Source organism: Mustela lutreola, chromosome 7, assembly GCF_030435805.1.
Source record: "Mustela lutreola isolate mMusLut2 chromosome 7, mMusLut2.pri, whole genome shotgun sequence".
Classification (NCBI taxonomy): Eukaryota; Metazoa; Chordata; class Mammalia; order Carnivora; family Mustelidae; genus Mustela; species Mustela lutreola.
Genome location: NC_081296.1, coordinates 33749611 through 33767647, shown reverse-complemented (window position 1 = coordinate 33767647; position 18037 = coordinate 33749611). Strand labels below are relative to the sequence as shown.

Sequence of the window (18037 nt, the reverse complement as noted above, 5' to 3'; positions counted from 1 at the left end):
TTCCCTTTCTCTCTCTTCCTTTTGCATGTGCACACTTTTTCTTTATCTTCCCATGTGTTCAACTGTTTTGTTTCCTAAATTCCACACATGAGTGAAATCATATGGTATTTGTCTTTCTCTGACTAACTTATTTCACTTAGCATACTATACTCTAGTTCCATCCATGTTGTTGTAAATTGCAAGAGTTCATTCTTTTTGATGGCTGACTAATATTCCATTGTATGTGTGGAATACATCTTCCCCATCTTCTTGATCCATTCATCAATTGATGGACACCTGGGCTCTTTTCATAGTTTGACTATTGTTGATAATGCTGTTATAAACATCATGGTACATGTACCCCTTTGCAAGTTCTATAGGTTTTGAATATGAGCACAAGTGTGTCTTTGTCTGGGATGCTGTAACAAAAAACATCCTCTCTTTGTATAAACTGGATGGCTTATAGACAACAGAAATTTATTCCTCATATTTCTAGAGGCTAGAATTTGAAGACCATGGTACTGGCAGATTTAACGTCTGGTGAGGGTCCACTTCCTCATATCTGGCTGTCTTTTCACTGTGCCCTCACATGGTGGAAGAGGCAAGGGAGCTCTGTGGTGTCTCTTTTATTAGAGTACTCCATGAGGGCTCCAACCTCAACCTAAGCATCTCCCAAATGCTCCATCTCCTAATAACATCACATTGAGTAATGGGAATACTTGCTCATACTCAGAACCTTTAACTTGGGATTTGGCACACAGAGAAAACAAGGCATTGATGTTTTGGGAGTAATTGCTGTTACCAAAAACCTGAGATTGAATTAATTTCAACATATGAATTTTGGGGAGATATCAATATTTAGTCTACAGCAAACATGGAGGATTCTTTCACTCTTATATTCTTCTTGCAAATTTCTGTGTCTAAGATCTGATCCTGGACAAGTATTCCTTAGGTAAGAAAGCTCTATCTCCTCTTTGTGTAGGTTTTGAGAATGGGCAACTGTACTCAGGACATCAAGACATTGAATCTTCTGTTTGGTAGAAAAACTAATATATATGTTGTGAGAATGGGTAACTACTTCTAGTTGCTCTGAACTCTCCCTCACTGCTTCATCACTCAAAGGTCCTTTGGACATGAATAAGTGGATCCACTCCTGGGAGCGACAGACCATGCCCTTTTTAATTTTTTTCCATCTCAAATTTCAGAACTAGGTTCCAAGAATGGGCAACAATTCCCACTACGATTGACTTGCTCCTTCTTTGTTGGTTTATACATTTCTAGTTTCTGAATACATATAACTCTTTCAAGAGTTCCAAAGCCATTTCTCCACAGTTTGCTAGGTCTTAAATTGGTGGGATTCAATTATGGATACTAACACCTCAGGGTACTAAGTCTCATTTTCTCTAACTGTTGGACACAAGAGAGGCTAACTAGTTTCAGAGCACCAAGGTCTTTTCCCTTCTATTTGTTATATAACAGTTTTTTCTGTTGCAAGTATGACTAACTCCTTGTCTTCTCTGCTTGTTTGATCCCAGGTCTTGGTTCTGAATATAGGAAACAACTTCCAGGTCAGCAAGGTTACCGCCTGTTGGATTAAACATCTCTAGTTTTCCAATATATGTACCTACTTTCAGGGCTTTAAAGCTTGTTTCCACTGCTTGTTAGGTCCCAGATATGTAGTCTAAGTGCCTCACAATTACGGGTTTTTTTCTATTTGTAAGTGCCTAACATTAAGCTTTCAGTTGCTAAGGCATCCATTTCGAAGATATACATTTTAAATAGATATATTGCCAGCTATGTGACACAGTACCAACTACACAACTAGATAAAGAGCCAGGCTGTCTTACTCATGAAGTTCCCCTTTTAGAAAGCCCATAGTGAACTAGATAACTGAATGATTGAGTGACCCTGCTTTTCTTTTCCCACACTTTAATTCCTGCTCTTATGCTTTAAATAGTGAACTTGTGAAACCCCAGACACCCCACCCTCAATTCCAATAAAGTCAGTACCCCAGATCTCCTTTCTTTATATCTCTACCTTCACCTGACTATAAAGGTCTGGGCATGCAGTTTACCTTCTAGGACCTATGAATAATAAAACTTGTTCTTACAAATTTCCCCAATTGCTGTTGCTGAAGTGTGTTTAACAATCATAATAAAAACCACAAAAGTTTGTCCAGCCACAACATTGGCTGCAGTTGGAGAATTGTCTGTGGGGGCTGCCACAGGTAATACAGGTTCAGATGAGTGACCCAAGCATTCCTAGCTGAGAGTATCACTCTTCTATAGCTGAGACAAACACAAAACAAAATGTCTAGGTTTCAAGTATGAGAACATACTTCCTAGGCACCCAGACCTTGTACTACATACTTGTTGGATCCAAAGTCTCTAGGTTCATAATATTGACAGGTACTCACAGGGTAGTTTCTGTGTTTGTACCAAGTATAGACAGCTACTTACAGGGCTGACCTTCTCTCTCATTGGTACCAAAGTCTATGTTTACACGGAAGGTACAAACCCCAGTATGCAAAGACCTGAATTCTGTCTGTTGAATCTTAGGGCTGTGGGTTAAAAATATTTGCCATAATTTAAGACTAAGGCCTTTTTGTGTTTTTGTGTAGCAGGACTTTAGGTTCCCAATATGGGCTACTACTCCCAGCTCAACAAGGCCTATTCTACTCTGCTTGTTGGATCTCTGGTAGGTAGGAATCAATCTGAGCAACAACGCTTGTGTCCTTTGTGTTGCATCCCAGGTGTCTATTCAAGTTTGGGAAAATACTCCCAGGGCACTCAGATCTGGTCAAATCTCTTTGCTAAAAATGAGCTTCTAGAGCTTCTGAGTATGAGCCACTAATCTTTAAACATCAAAACTTTTTTTTTTTTTTTTTTTAAAGATTTATTTATTTATTTATTTGTCAGAGAGAGAGAGCCAGCAAGAGCGAGCACAGGCAGACAGAGTGGAAGGCAGAGTCAGAGGGAGAAGCAGGCTCCCTGCGGAGCAAGGAGCCCGATGTGGGACTTGATCCCAGGACGCTGGGATCATGACCTGAGCCGAAGGCAGCTGCTTAACCAACTGAGCCACCCAGGCGTCCCAAAACTTTTTTTTTTTTAAGTCAATTTATTGTATGTGAAGTCTTCTGAGTTTGACTAAGAGAAGCCACGTCCAAGGCATGAAACTAGGTATTCTTTTCCTCATTAGACTCTAGGTCTCTAGGTTCTGGATACAGGCAGTGACTTTGAGGACATCATGCCTTTTCTCCTCAGTTTATGGGATTCCTGGTAACTACGTCCCGAGCATGGGTAACTATCTTCAGGGCATCAGGACCTCACCTTCTTTGCTTGATAAATTCTGGATATTTATGTTCTGAGTATGGAAAATATTCTCAGGGTGCTAAGAGTACATCTCCTCTGCTAGTTGGAATCCTGGTCTCTAAATTCAGATTATGAGAAACTATTTACACAACGCCAGTAAGTTGCCTCCTTTGCTATTTTTTCCAGGTCTCTAAGTCTTGAGTACATATATCTTAGGGCACAGAAGCTTGTCTCCTTTCTTTATGGTCCCAGTTTTCTAGGAAGCAGCAGAACTATTCCCAAGGCACAATATTCTTGTGTTTCCCCACTTGTTGGATTCCAGGTATCTATGTTTTGGGTTGGGGTAAGTTCTTTCCTGGCAACGAGGTCTCACATATTTTGCTTCTTGGACTCCAGGTCTCTAGATTGCAAAAATTGTTACATGCCCTTAGAGCACTAGATCTATTTTCCTCTGCTTGTCAGATATCATATCTTTAAGTTTTGATTACGATCAAATAATCTCTAGACACAGAGGCATAGTTTTCTCTGCTTGTTGAGTCTAAATATCTAGGATCCCAGAAGGAACGACAATACCAAGGGCACCCAGGACTTTGTTTTTTTCTCCTTAACAGACTTTGAAATTCTATGATCTGAGCATAGACAACTGTTCCCAGGGCACAAAGCCTCTGACTCCTCTGCTTGAAAGAATTCAGGACTTTAGGTTCAGATAGTTATTTTGCTTAAAGATTTTATTCATTTATTTTATTTTATTTATTTATTTTTAAAGATTTTATTTATTCATTTAACAGAAAGAGAAATCACAAGTAGGCAGAGAGGCAGAGAGAGAGAAGGGGGGAAGCAGACTCCCCGCTGAGCAGAGAGCCCAATATGGGACTCGATCCCAGGACCCTGAGATCACGACCCGAGCCGAAGGCAGAGGCTCAACCCACTGAGCCACCCAGGTGCCCCAAGATTTTATTTATTTATTTGAGAAAGAGAGCACGTGTGTGAGAAAGAGAGAGCAAGAGAGAGTAAGCATGAGTGAGGTGGGGGGAGGGTAGAGGGAGAAGTAGACTCCCCACTGAGCAGGGAGCCTGATACAAGGTTCAATTCCAGGACCCTGAGATCATGACCTGAGCCAGAGGCAGATGCTTAACTGACTGAGCCACCCAGGTGCCCTCCATGTTCAGATTATGAGACACTATTCCCTGGGTACCAAAAGCTATATCCTCTCTGTGTTCTCTAATTTTTTCTTCCTAAGTATGAGAACCTATTCTCAGGGCATCAAAGCCTTGTCTCTTTTTCTTGATGGATCTCATTTCTATGATTCAGAAAACTCTTTTAAGGGCATCAAGGTATCTCCGTTGTTTCTCACACTCTGGATCTCTGAGCTGAGTATGGACAACCGCTCCCAGGGTACCAAGACCTGTGTCCTCTCCTTGTTGGATTCCAGGTCCATATGTTTTCAATACATATTTTTTCAATAGTGGCAACTCCTCCCCACGCAAGAAAATCTGACATTTTCTTTTTGTGGGCCCCAGGTCTCTAGAGTCTAAGAGTTGGCAAGTATTCCCAGGACACAAAGTTTTCTTCTTTGCTTGTCGGATCTCATGTTCTAATTATGGGAAAATATCCCGGCACTAAGGCATTGGCCCCTCTGCCTTTTGGATTCTTAGTATATATTCTGGGGGTTGACTACTACTTGTAGGACTCTGAATCTTTGTCTCCACTGCTAGTTTGATTTTATGAGCTGAGGTTCCAAGTATGGATATCTATTTTCAGGCTACTAAGACCTTGTCTCTGGTTATTGAATCAAAGCTTTTCTGCCCAGGGCCGAGCCTTAAGGCTTTGTCTCCTCTGCTTGATGGAAATCAGTCCCCAGGTTCTAATATGGTTTAATACCCAGAAACACAAAGGCCATCTGCTGGTTAGATCTCAGGTCTTTGTTCCAACTATGGATAACTATTATCAGGGCATTATAGCATCTCTACTGCTTGTTTGAAAAAGTTATTCAGGTTCAGATTATAAGGATTCTATATATCTATATTCCAAATAGGGTTACCTACCCTTAGGTTGTCGAGGTCCTGTCTCTTCTGCTTGTTGCATCCCTGGCCTCTGATTTCTGGGAATGAGCTTCTACTCTATGGGCAACAAGGCCATGTTTCTCTCCTTGGTAGATTTCAGACATCTAGGTTCTGAGTATGGCTAACTTTACACAGCCTTGTCTCCTCTGCTTGCTGGTCCTAGACTTAGGGTCCCAGGATAAGCAACTTTTCTCTGTGCTCCAAATCTTGTCAGATTTGGGTTCCCAGGTGTCTACATTTCAAATATGGCCAACTACCTTTATGTCACAGACACTTTCTCCCTCTATCATTGCTTTAGCTCTCATTTCTATTTGCATTTGATCCTAGAAATATTCTTGAGATTTTTGAACTTGGCTATATTGAACATGCAATATCGTTTCCATTATGTCTAGGTGTTTTTTGTGGTAGGGTTTTCTTTTCCTCATAATATCTATTCCATCATACTTCCAGTAGTCAAATTTTGTTAGATAACTAAAATAAACATCTACCCTCCAATTTTTTCTTTTGAAGTTTTAATTATTTTTAAGAATATAATATTATCTTTGTATGTTTGAAGAATTAGAAAAGACAGACAAACATAACTAAGAGAATAATAACATCATTTCCCACTGCCCAAAATTTATCACTATTAATCCCTTAGAATATACATTTCCAGAGCTTTTTCTATGTATGAACACACACATACATATACTCCTTGATAAAATATTTCCATTCTATACATTCTGTTTTGCAACTTATTTTTTCCCCATCAGTGATATCTACCTATTCAATGTTGGTATATATTCACATAATTTAAAATCCAGATTTTATTCAGATTTCTCCCATTTTCCAAACAGCCCTGACATACAAATAGTCAAATGTATCTGCATCTATATTTGGTCTCTTAAATTGATTAACTAGCTCTTAATTTTCTTTTTATCTGAGAACTTTTATTCACACCATTGACTCGTAGATGAGACTAGGTCATGTTCTTTTCTTTTATTGACTTTAGCATATACCTCTGCTTCCCGTGTTTCTAATTACTCAAATTTATAAGAGCCTAAAGATTTGGGTTAATGAAAACACTTTTTAAAAAATTAGTATGTATCATGGTAATATTGTGCATTAAATATTGTGTCAGAAGACTCAAAATATATAGTTGACTCTTCATATGTGATGCTAAGAGTGGCCACTGAATTAGGATGATGTCAGTCAGGACCATTAAGGCTTTCCCCTTATGACAAGGAAACCATTTGGGTGGTGTTGCTGTAGGAATGCCCAGTTCCTTATTAACCATTTACCTAATGGTTTAGCAGGCATTGCCCGAGTCAATGTTATTAGAATTTACCAAAGAGTGAATGATTTCTTAAGTATGTCACTATGTCTATATTTATTATCTGACTTGTTCTGAAAGCATATCATCAGAATAGGTAGGGATATGTTGCAGTGACAAATTGTTAAATTCAGGGACTAAAAATAAAGTTTTGTTCTTGGTCAGACTTTATGTCAAACATGGGTTGGTGGTGAGACACTCACAAACACTGAGGGACTCAGGTTGATGGAGGCTCAAATTCAACACCTGCTCCCATGATTCTAGAAGGTTTCACATTAGCAACTTACTGTTCCAGCCTGGAAACAACACACATCACTTCTAGACACAACCACTGATACTACCTCACTTCAAGGGGAAATACAATCTTCCCATGTGCCTGGAAAGGAAGTAGAACTATTGTTGGTACTACTACTGGTTATTGAACAAGTTACTTTTTGCCTGCCACCTTACCATACATTGTTTCCAACTGGCTGAACATTCCAATAGGTAAGTAGTGATATCCCTGTACCATAAACAAAGAAAATGAAGTTAAAAGATTTCCACAAGGTCGCATAGAAAATATCAAGCTCAGAATTCAAGTCCAGGTCTTTGTGACTCTACAACTTATGGAGGAATCTTTTGCGGGGGGGATAGTGGGATGAAAATATATTCTTTTCTCTTATCTTTCCCTTAGGGTCAGTCTTGGAGTTTGGGGTCTCCTTGGGGTCTGGATAACCCTAAGTATAACTGAAATTAGGATGAGGCCAAGGAAAATGATGCTGATAATGTTGATGGTGATGATGATGATGACAATGATGATAACATGTATTAAGATGTTGTTAGGCATCAGTTGCTTCAATTTCTGAAGTAGCTCTATGAGATAAATTAATTTATTGTCCTCATTTTAGAAGGAGGCTAAATAACTTGCAAAAACTCACATAGCTACTAAGTATAGAAACAAGATTTGACACAGGCAGTCTGATTGCAAGGATTTTCCTCTTATCACTACAAATGCAATCAATAAGTTCTGGCTTTGCCTTAGACTTTATTAAGAGAGAGAAATAAATTTGAACAGGTACGTTATAAGTGCGTACCCAGCTCACACATTTTATTTGAAAATGCATCAAACCTATAGCTTATGCTGAAGGACTGGGTCCAAGTAGGAATTTTGCACCATACGACTTTCTTCCTGGCTCTGGTGACTGACCCAAGGAAGGACACTTTCCTCAAGAGAGAGAGAATAGCTCTGGAATAGCCAAAGAGATTCTCCTGGGAATCAGGAGTTGAGGTATGGGGTCAGGCAGATAGTAGTGGGCCTTTGAGCCATGTACAAACAGATGACAGCCAGACAAATTTCTAAGGAAAGATAATTCCAGGTAGAGAGAATAACAATGCAAAGGTCCTGAGACAGAAGCATGTTTGGCATGTTGGAGAAGTAGGAAGAAGACCAATGTATTTAAAGTGAATTGGGTGAAGAGAAAAGCGGAGGTAAGAACAGAGAAGGAGCCAGAAGTAGATCATGTAAGGCCTCACCCTGTATATAATTTAAAGTATTATGAGAAGTCAGTGAAGGGTATTGGTCAGTAAGAGAGATAATCTGAAACATCTGAAAAGTATCCTATTGGTTTCTGGGTGGATAATGGAGGATAGAGCACAGTTATGGAAACAGGGGTTGCAGTTAGAAGGCTCTTGCATAGGTCCAGTTGAAGGATGAAGGTGTTTTGGTTCACATTATTGTAGAGGTGACGGGAAGTGGTCTAATTCAAGATAGAGCCATAAGGTTTATTGTTGGATTGGATCTTGGATGTGAAAGAAAGAAAGGAGTCAAGGATGATTACAAAATTTTTGTCCTGAGTAACTGGGTGAATGGTGTCTCTTTACTGAGAGGAATAGGCAATGTAGAGGGGAGATTCTACATTTGGCTTTGGATTTATTAAATTTTGAGATACATATTATTCTTCCAAGTGGGTCACTGGATGTAGGACTATGGAATTTAGAATTGGAGAGCTATATATCTTATGTCTTCAATTTTGAGGTACACATTTTCTGTATATTATTATCTCTGAAATCAGGGTACATCCCATTATCATGGGCTGTCAGACAAGTGGCAGTTGTGACATAGTTATGACATTTTATTTGACATCTTTTAGTAAAATAAAGAAAATAATGGCATCAGTGCATCTGGATTTAATGAAAGATGTCAAACTTGGGAGTTATTAGTATACTGAAAGTCATGAGATTACATGACATTACCTGGGGAGTGTTGATAAAGAAGAGAGCTGAGGAATAAACTTGGGTCATTCCAACAGAGCAAGATCAGGAAAATAAACAACCTGATGAGGGATTTCCATCACATAGGAGGAATATGGAAAATGTGAAGAAAATGTTTCATTTATGAAGTTGTGAGCAACCATGAACATACTACTGGGAGCATACATATGGTGAAGACTGATAGCTGACATGAAATTTGGCCAACTGATGGTCATTATTAACCTCAATAAGAGAATTCAAGTGAAGTGATAGGAACAAAGCCTGACTGTTGTGCTTTAAGTAAGAGTGAGGTGAAGTAGAAGTAGAAAGTGAGACCATTTGAAAAGGAATTTTTCTGTTAAAAAAATCAGAGACGTAGGATGGCTTCTGGAAAGATACATGGAGTTCAAAGGAAGGTCTTTAAAATTAGTATCTTAGGCATATTTGTAAGTTGATAGAACCAATGCAGCAGAGAAGGAAATGCTCATGGAAGGGTGGAGGGAGGCAAGGCAGAGTCTAATACCTGAGTGGCATCCTTGATAGGTGAAGGGGTGGACCCAGAGCACTAGTAGGGAGATTGTCTATCCATAAGATATAGGAAGATTTATTCACAGTAACAGAAGGGAAGGCGGAAACTGCAGAGTTATTGTGGCAATTTTAATGGTGAGAACTGTTTCATCAGTTAGGGTGTTCCTGGCTGTGATAATATCCGCTTGTTATCTACTTCTAACCTCAGTAAGTCTTGGGGTGGATGGACCTAAGATTGGGCCAATAGTGCATGTATGATTTCCAGGGCCTTCTTCCATTTTCCCACTTTGTTGCCACCCCAGCTGGCTGACTTTTCTTTCTTAGGCCTGTTGTATCCTTGGTACCAGATGGCTGTGCAGCACAAGGGGAAGGGAAGAGTCCATGGAGCAGATACGCAGATGTGTGTCTCAGGAGTTCAGCCACATACTAAGTGAGTGGAATGGATGCTGTTTGCCAGGGTGGAGAGAAAGAGGAATAAGTCATTAGAGATTATGGGCATATGCTGGGCTGTAAAATCTAACTTGGCAAAAAAGGAAAGTGAGGTTGTGGGCCAGACTTCTAGAAGGGTTGAAGTTTGTTTGCATAGTTACTAGAAGAATTGAACTAGAAAGATAAGATGCAGTGATTTAAGAGTCAGAGGCTCACAATTGTGATCTTCAAGGTGATTTCATGAATGGAACAGATCAGGGTGGTGAATGGTGCAGGTGGAGCAGGAAGCAGGAGGTTTAAAAGTAAGGCCACGAGGAACAGAGAGGCAGGGACACTGAGCGAGTGACACCTGTGTTAGGAAAGGCCCTGAGAATGGGCCAGTGGTAGCAGTGATATAAAGGTCATGAGTGGAGTGCGAATCTTCAGTGAACATGGAAACTGATGGATAGTAGCATGTTTTATTGCAATCAGGATCTGAGAGTGATATAATCTGATATCAAGTGTTTCAAAGAAGTTGTTTTGTTTTAAGTGAAGCAGATGGAATAATGGTCTAAAAGTGGTAGGGATCCACTTAAGCCCTAAGATGTATGCATGTGGAAGAACAAAAAGCCACTGCTTTACACAGAAGACTATACATCTTAGAACAGTAACATGATAAAAACATGCATGTAAACAGTCAACAAAACTAAAAAGCAACTTACCAGATGGGAGAAGATATTTGCAAGTGATATATCAGATAAAAAGCTAGTATCCAAGATCTATTAAAGAACTTATCAAACTCGGGGTGCCTGGGTGGCTCAGTGGGTTAAAGCCTCTGCTTTCGGCTCAGGTCATGATCTCAGGGTCCTGAGATCGAGCCCCGCGTCAGGCTCTCTGCTCAGCAGGGACCCTGCTTCCTCCTCTCTCTCTGCCTGCCTCTCTGTATACTTGTGATCTCTGTCTGTCAAATGAATAAATAAAATCTTAAAAAAAAAAAAAAGAACTTATCAAACTCAACACCCAAAAAACAAAGAATCCAGTCAAGAAATGGGCAGAAGACATGAACAGACATTTCTCCAAAGACGTGCAAATGGCCAACAGACACATGAAAAAATGCTCCCCTTCCCTTGGCATCAGGGAAATACAAATCAAAACCATAATGAGATAACATCTCAGACAAGTCAGAATGGCTAAAATTAACAAGACAGAAAACAACAAATGTTGGTGAGGATGGGGAGAAAAGGGAACCCCCTTACACAGTTGGTGGGAATGCAAGCTGGTACAGCCACTCTGGAAAACAGTTTTGAGATTCTTCAAAAAGTTAAAAATAGAGCTACCTTATGACCAAGCAATTGCAGTACTAGGTATTTACACCAAAGATACAACTGTAGTGAACTTGCACCCCAATGTTCATAGCAGTAATGTCCACAATAGCCAAACTATGGAAAGAGTCCAAATGTCCACCAACAGATGAATCGATAAAGAAGATGTGCTATATACAATGGAATATTACTCAGCCATAAGGAAGGATGAATACTTACCATTTACATTGACACAGATGGAATGGGAGGTTATTATGTGCAATGCAATAAGTCAAACTGAGAAAGACAATTACCATATGGTTTCGCTAATATGTGTAATATAAGAAACAGCACAGAGGATCACAAGGGAAGGGAAGGAAAACTAAATGGGAAGGGATGGGGTAATTGGGTGATGCGCATTAAGGAGGGCACATGATGTGATGAGCACTGGGTGTTATACAGAACTGATAAATTATTGAACACTACATTTAAAACTAATCACGTACTATATGATGGTTAATTGAATTTATTTATTTATTTTTTGGGGGCTAATTGAATTTAAATAAAAAAATTAAAAAAAAGAATATGTCTGTAAATTCCACAGGGTTCTGGGGTGGGGGTTAAGGAATAGATGAGAAATAGGGACCTAAAGATAAAGATAAAAGTAGGGATAAGAAATAAGATTAGTAATATACAAATCTTTAAATATACTCATCCTTTTTGGGTTGTTGTTGCCAGTGCTTTTGGTGCCATATGTACAAAATCATTGCCAAATCCAATGTCATAAAACTGCTCTCCATGTATTCTTCTAAAAGTTTTATACTTGTAGGTCTTACATTTAAGTTTGATCCATTTTGAATTAATTTTTATATATGGTGAAAGGTAAGCATCCACCTTCATTCTTTTGCATGTGAAAATCCAGCTTTCCAAGTACCATTTTTTGAAAAGACTACTCTTCCACAATTGTATGGTCTTGACACCCTTGAAAGAAATCAATTGACTACTATGGTGAGTGCTGTGAATTGTGTAGGACTGAGGATTCACAGACTGATACCCCTGAAAAAAATAATACATTATATGTTAATTAAAACAACAATGACAACAAAAACAAAACAAAGAACCAGAAAAATCAATTGATCATATATATGAGTGTTGATTTCTGGGTTCTGGGTTTTATTCCGTTGATCTACATATCTATCCTCATGGAAGTACCACACTAATTTGTTTACCATAGTTTTGTAGTAAATTTTATTATCAGAAAATGTGAGTCCTCCAACTTTGTTCTTTTTCAAGACTGTTTTGACTTGGACGTAGGTTTTCATAGATGTTCATTAGCAGGTTGAGGAGTTTCCTTCTCTTATTAGTTTGTGCAGAGTTTTTACGAGATGTTGATTTTTGCCAAAAGCATTTTCTTCATCTATTGAGATGATATCATGATGAATTACACTTAGCTTTGAATGTTAAACCAATCTTGAACTCTTGTGATAAACCCCAGTTATGATGTATTATCCTTTCTAATGTTGCTGGAACCCATTTGCAAAAACTTGGCTAAGAAATTTTATATATAACGTTCATGAAAGGTACTGGTTCTAAGTTTTCTTGCAATGTCTTTTTCTGGTTTTGTTATCAGGGTAATGCTGTGGTTATATAATGGAAGTTTTTACTTCTCTTCAATTTTTTGGGAAAGTTTATATAGAATTGATGCTTTTTCTTTATTAAATATTTGGTAGAACCAGAATCCACCATGGAAACTATCTGGGCCTGGAGATTTCTTTTTTTGGAAAGTTTTTAATTGTGAATTCAAATTTTAAAGTGGGTATAGTACTGTTCAGGTTATCTTTTTCATTTTGGTAGTGTACGACTTCTGTGTAATTAGTACATTTCATATAAATAATCAAATTTGTATGTGTAGAATTTTCCTAGTATTCTCTTACTCTCCTTTTGATGATTTTGTTTTTAAGTAATGTCTGCACCCAGCGGAGGAATGATATTTACAACCCTGAAGTCAAGAATCACACCTCTTCTGACCTAGTCAGCCAGATGCCCCTCCCTTACCCTCTTTTTTAATCCTGTGGGGGTCTTTAGTGATATCTTCTCTGATATTCCTGATATTGGTAACCTGTATGCTTTCTCTCTCTCTCTCTCTCTCTCTCTTTGGCAGCCTTATCAGATATCTTTTGTCTCTTTTTTATTTTTATTTTTTATTTTAAAGGATTTATTCATTTTAGAGAGAGAGAGCTCGGGGAGGCACAGAGAAAGGGGGAGAAGGAGATAATCCCAAACTGACTCTGCTGAGCGGTGAGCCTGATGTGGGGGGTTCTATCTCTGGACCCTGAGATCTTGACTTGAGCCAATATCAATAGTGCGATGTGTAACCACTGAGCCACCCAGGTGTCCTCTGCCTTTTATCTTTTCAAAGTACTAGCGTTTAGTTTTAACGATTTTCTCTGCTGTTTTTCCATTTTCCTTGATTTCTGTTCCTGTCTCATTTTCTCCCTCTTCTTGCTTTGGATGTACTGTTACTTTTATTTTTCTAGTTTCTTGAAATGGAAGATTAGATCCTTGATTTTAGACCTTTCTTTTCAAAGAAAAGCAGTTAATGTTATAATGTTAATGTTTATCACTGTTTTAATTGCATCCCATAAGTCGTTATCTTTTTACTTTTGTTCTGTTAAAATAGTTCTACTTCCTTTGAGATTTCTTCTTTGACCTGTGGATTACCCAAAGTGTATTGCTTAATTTCCAAGTGTTTGGAGATAGTCCTGTTAATTTTTTATTTTTATTTTTGAGTGTGGAGCCCAATGCGGGGCTTGAACTCAATATCCTGCGTTCAACACCTGAGTCAATCCACTGAGCCACCCAAGCGCCCCGTTATCTTTTACTGATTTGTAGTTTAATTCCATTATGGTCAGAGTACATAAGTATGACTTCAATTGTTTGAAATTTCTTAAGATTTGTATTATGGTGGTATTATGGTGTATAACTGCAGTTCTGTGTAAGTGCAAAAAACGCTGATTTTCTTCTCCAAGTCCCCTGTTACCAGCCATTCCATGAATTCAGCCTAGGATTTTAGCGGCTTTCAGTGGGACAGACAGACAGGAGGAGGCTCTAGCCGACTGGAGCCAGCCTCGGGTCTCTTCTGCCCGGTCCGTGCGTCCATGGCACACACCCTCGCCCCTCCAGGCTGAAGCTCCTCAGTCAGCTCACGTTCTACCGCGCCCTCGGATTTTTCGCGAGCGCCGTGCGGAACCCAGGACAGTCGTCCCTGCGTACGGCGGAAATCCCGCCCCCCGGCGCCTGCGGTTGGCCATGACCGCAAGGAATGAACCCCAAGGAGGAAGATGAGCGGGATTGAAGGAAACAGGGGAGTAGGGAGGAAGGGCGAGAGGGCTCCTCTTTCTCATTGGCTGGTCCAACGCAACGACCTCGCTGTGATTTGCTGGCCTGCGGGGGCGGTAGTCCGGAGTTGGTCCGCCCCTCGGGTCGCGAGAGATACCGGGATCACCAGCGCCGGCGGAGCCAGTGGCGGCTTGGAGGCTCCGTCCGCGCGCTGCCGAAAAGAGGCGGTGGGGCCTTTGCGCTTCAGGTCCTCGTCCTCGGGGGCGGCGAGGGCGGCCAGCCGCTAGGGCGGTGCGGGTCGGAACCCAGGGTACGGTCGAGCTGGGGCGCCGCGGGCGTTGGCGCGGCCGCCCGACCTGGGCCTGCGCGGACTGCCCGTGGCGCGCGTCTGGGGCTGTCTTTCCATTTTCAAAGTGATTATTGTTTTGGATTTTTCCACCGACGTGTCTTTTGATTAATTTGTTTCACGCACCACTTACTGGTATGGGATAAAGCGGCAGATGCATGCTACTGTCATTTGTCGTTGAAATGTGGGCTTCCTCTCTCGTCTGTGTGTTTACCTTTTGGATTTAAGGGAAGGGGATGACATTGTGATTTGGTCTCCGGTGACCGTCTATTCTCAAGGTCTCGCCGACGTAGTACAGAAACCAGCGAATCCCGTGTGCGGCTCTTACTTGTATAGGAAATAGGCTTTTTCTTCCATCCTTCTCCTTGTCTCTCTCCATCTTTCTCTTCCTTTCTCCTCCCCTCCCCCACCTGTTCTCCTCTCCCATCTTTCTGTTCTTTTTGCCGCATTAAACCTTGCGGGACGGTCTTTGTACAATTTTGAAAAGCTTTAGGTCTTCCAACCTTTATGTTTTACTTGCAGGACTGACAACTGGGAGGGAACTGGAGGAAAGATGCCCTCTGATTCTTTCTGTTTGGCTGCCCAGACTCGACTTGACTCCAAATGGTTGAAAACAGATATACAGGTGGGGTTTTGACATGCTTTTTTCCTTGGTGTGTTCCTGCCTCCATATTTAAATTTCTGGTTAAGGTTTTGTATAGGATAAATAAGGGGATGCAGATCGTATCTTGCATATTAGGGAAGCAAGTTTATTTCCTATAATTTAAAATGCACCTTTATTGTATCAGTCTTTATAGATTGTGTGTGGTTACATTTTAATTGCAGTTATGTGTAAGTGCAAGAAACTTGAGATCTGGTTATGCAAACATTTTTCGTATTATTATTTTTAACAGGTCTGTAGTATTCTTAACCATACCTTGTTGACTGTTTAGTGATAGTTTTGAGATGTTCAATTAATGAGGGAAGGAACATGTAGTAATGTATTATGTCCTGAAGAAACTCATTTCATGGGACCCTGTGTTTGTCTTTCTGGGGAGACAAGAGTGCAGTTGAGATCTTTATTTTTGTGACTGGTCTTATTAGGAGGAGTGCTCAGTTTTTCACATAAAGAATGTGTGGAAACACAATGTTGGCATTAGACTGCCTAATGTTTTAATAATGTAATTGTAAGCTTGTCCAGAAATTATCAAGTAAATAATAGCAGTAATGTTTCTATAGACTTTAAAAAAAATTTTTTTTTTACCCCAACTTAGTTTTCTTTGCAGATGGTTTGGAAAAACCACTTTTGTAACTCCATATTGACAGCAAAAAAAAAAAAAAATGTCTGAAATATTTCATAGTATATATGGCTTTTCTTTCTCTTTCCTAAGGTTAACCATTTTAAGTATTTCTCAAGTAATCTACATTTTTCAATACACTCTTACATAGTGCATCACAGTTTATCAAGACTCATATATTCTATAAGCACTTGATCATAGATACCTGTAGTGAAGTATTGTTACCTTTATTTATTTATTTATTTATTTATTTTTAAGTGTTGCATCCTAGTAGGTGTGAGAGCCAAGTGCTTAGAACTATGTTGTGGATTTTGGGATAGTTATTAATAATGGGGTAAACGTTAGATTAAAGCACAAAGAATTGGGGCAAGAATTGGCATAGTAGTGACTGTTTGGTTTTTGTTTGCACGTTGCTTTTTACTTAGCAGTTACTGTTTGTTTTCCTTTGTCATTTTTTTTTTTTTAAAGCGTGGTCGGCGGGGAGGTGAGATGAGTAATTTCTTATTTCTGAAATCTTGAGATTCGGCAAACTGACCTCAAGACTTAATTTTTTTTTATTAGTGTTTGTGTATTTTGTAGAACTTGTTGAGGTAAAGAACTTTATCCAATGAAGTTTTTCTTTCTAATCATAATTGAACAACTCCTTAATAGGAGTTTTAGCATCTTGATCTAAAACCAGTTTAATACTGAGTTGAGTGCCTATGATGAGTTAGGCAGATATAAATAAAAAGAAACACCGCTTATGCCTTAGAGTGCTTACTCTTTTACTTTTGATTTATTTAGTGTAATCACAGTACTTAACTCTTCTTAGACATTTCAAATATTAGTCAAAAGCCATCCAAGCTCATCTTAGGAATACATGAAGAAGACCTAGGTTTTTTTTTTTGAAGATTTTATTTATTTATTTAACAGAGATCACAAGTAGGCAGAAAGGCAGGCAGAGAGAGAGAAGGGGAAGCAGGCTCCCTGCTAAGCAGAGAGCCCGATGTGGGACTTGATCCCAGGACCCTGAGATCATGACCTGAGCCGAAGGCAGTGGCTTAACCCACTGAGCCACCCATATGCCCCAAGACCTAGGTTTTGGAGTGTACCCCAGCGGGAAAATGTATTGTAGGTATTGAAGCTATTTAATGTGAAAAAAGTGATCGCTGACCTTGTTTTTATATAATTTTTCCAGCATTGCTAATTAAATGCAAGGAACAAATGTTGTTTTACCCTAACAAATGACTTTAGACTTATTTTCACTATTTGGAATCCTTCTTGCAGGTACGCATTGCAGATGCAAGCCTTATACTAACAGCTTTTACTCTTACCCTATTGGGGATATCTCTCCCAACTGGAGTGGGATGTGTCCCATTCCTTAGGTAGGGCTTTTGTATTGGGAACAGAATTGACACCTTAATTATATTTTGTGGGGTAGAAATGTGTTTCTTTGTTTTTTTTTTTTTTTTTTAAAGATTTTATTTATTTATTTGACAGAGAGAAATCACAAGTAGGCAGAGAGAGAGAGGAGGAAGCAGGCTCCCTGCTGAGAGAGAGAGCCCGATGCGGGACTCGATCCCAGGACCCCGAGATCATGACCTGAGCCGAAGGCAGCGGCTTAACCACTGAGCCACCCAGGCGCCCCTAGAAATGTGTTTCTTAGGCACAGGATTTAGCAAACTATTTTCTATGGCTATTTTTGTTTGAAATGCCTATAAAGAAAAAAAAAAAAAAGAAATGCCTATGAAAGTTTTAGTGACTTTAGAAAGGAAATATTTTTGGAGGCTGTGACAACTTTTAATATGTGTATATTATAAAGAACACAAATACTAATCCTAGGCTTTCTTGTTGATAGATATTTAGATCTATGATGTATCAGGTCTACAATGTTGCAACAAGCTGCCTTAAATGGAGTGGCAGTTGTGTGGCAGTCATATAAGTGGTTTTTACATATAATACTTT

The 18037-nt window shown here is 39.5% G+C and overlaps 1 protein-coding gene across 9 annotated transcripts in view; it reads left to right on the top strand.

Moving 5' to 3' along the window:
- The first annotated feature begins 14582 nt into the window (after positions 1-14582).
- Positions 14583-18037, top strand: part of HERC2 (HECT and RLD domain containing E3 ubiquitin protein ligase 2) — a 239890-nt gene continuing 236435 nt past the window's right edge. For 6 of the 9 annotated variants that reach the window (XM_059180258.1, XM_059180255.1, XM_059180256.1 and 3 more), the window contains exons 1-2: positions 14583-14717; positions 15339-15441. In XM_059180258.1, coding sequence (XP_059036241.1) covers positions 15370-15441 — 72 coding nt within the window. In that variant the 5' untranslated portion in view covers positions 14583-14717; positions 15339-15369. The other 3 variants (XM_059180250.1, XM_059180252.1, XM_059180251.1) reach the window with 3 other exon arrangements.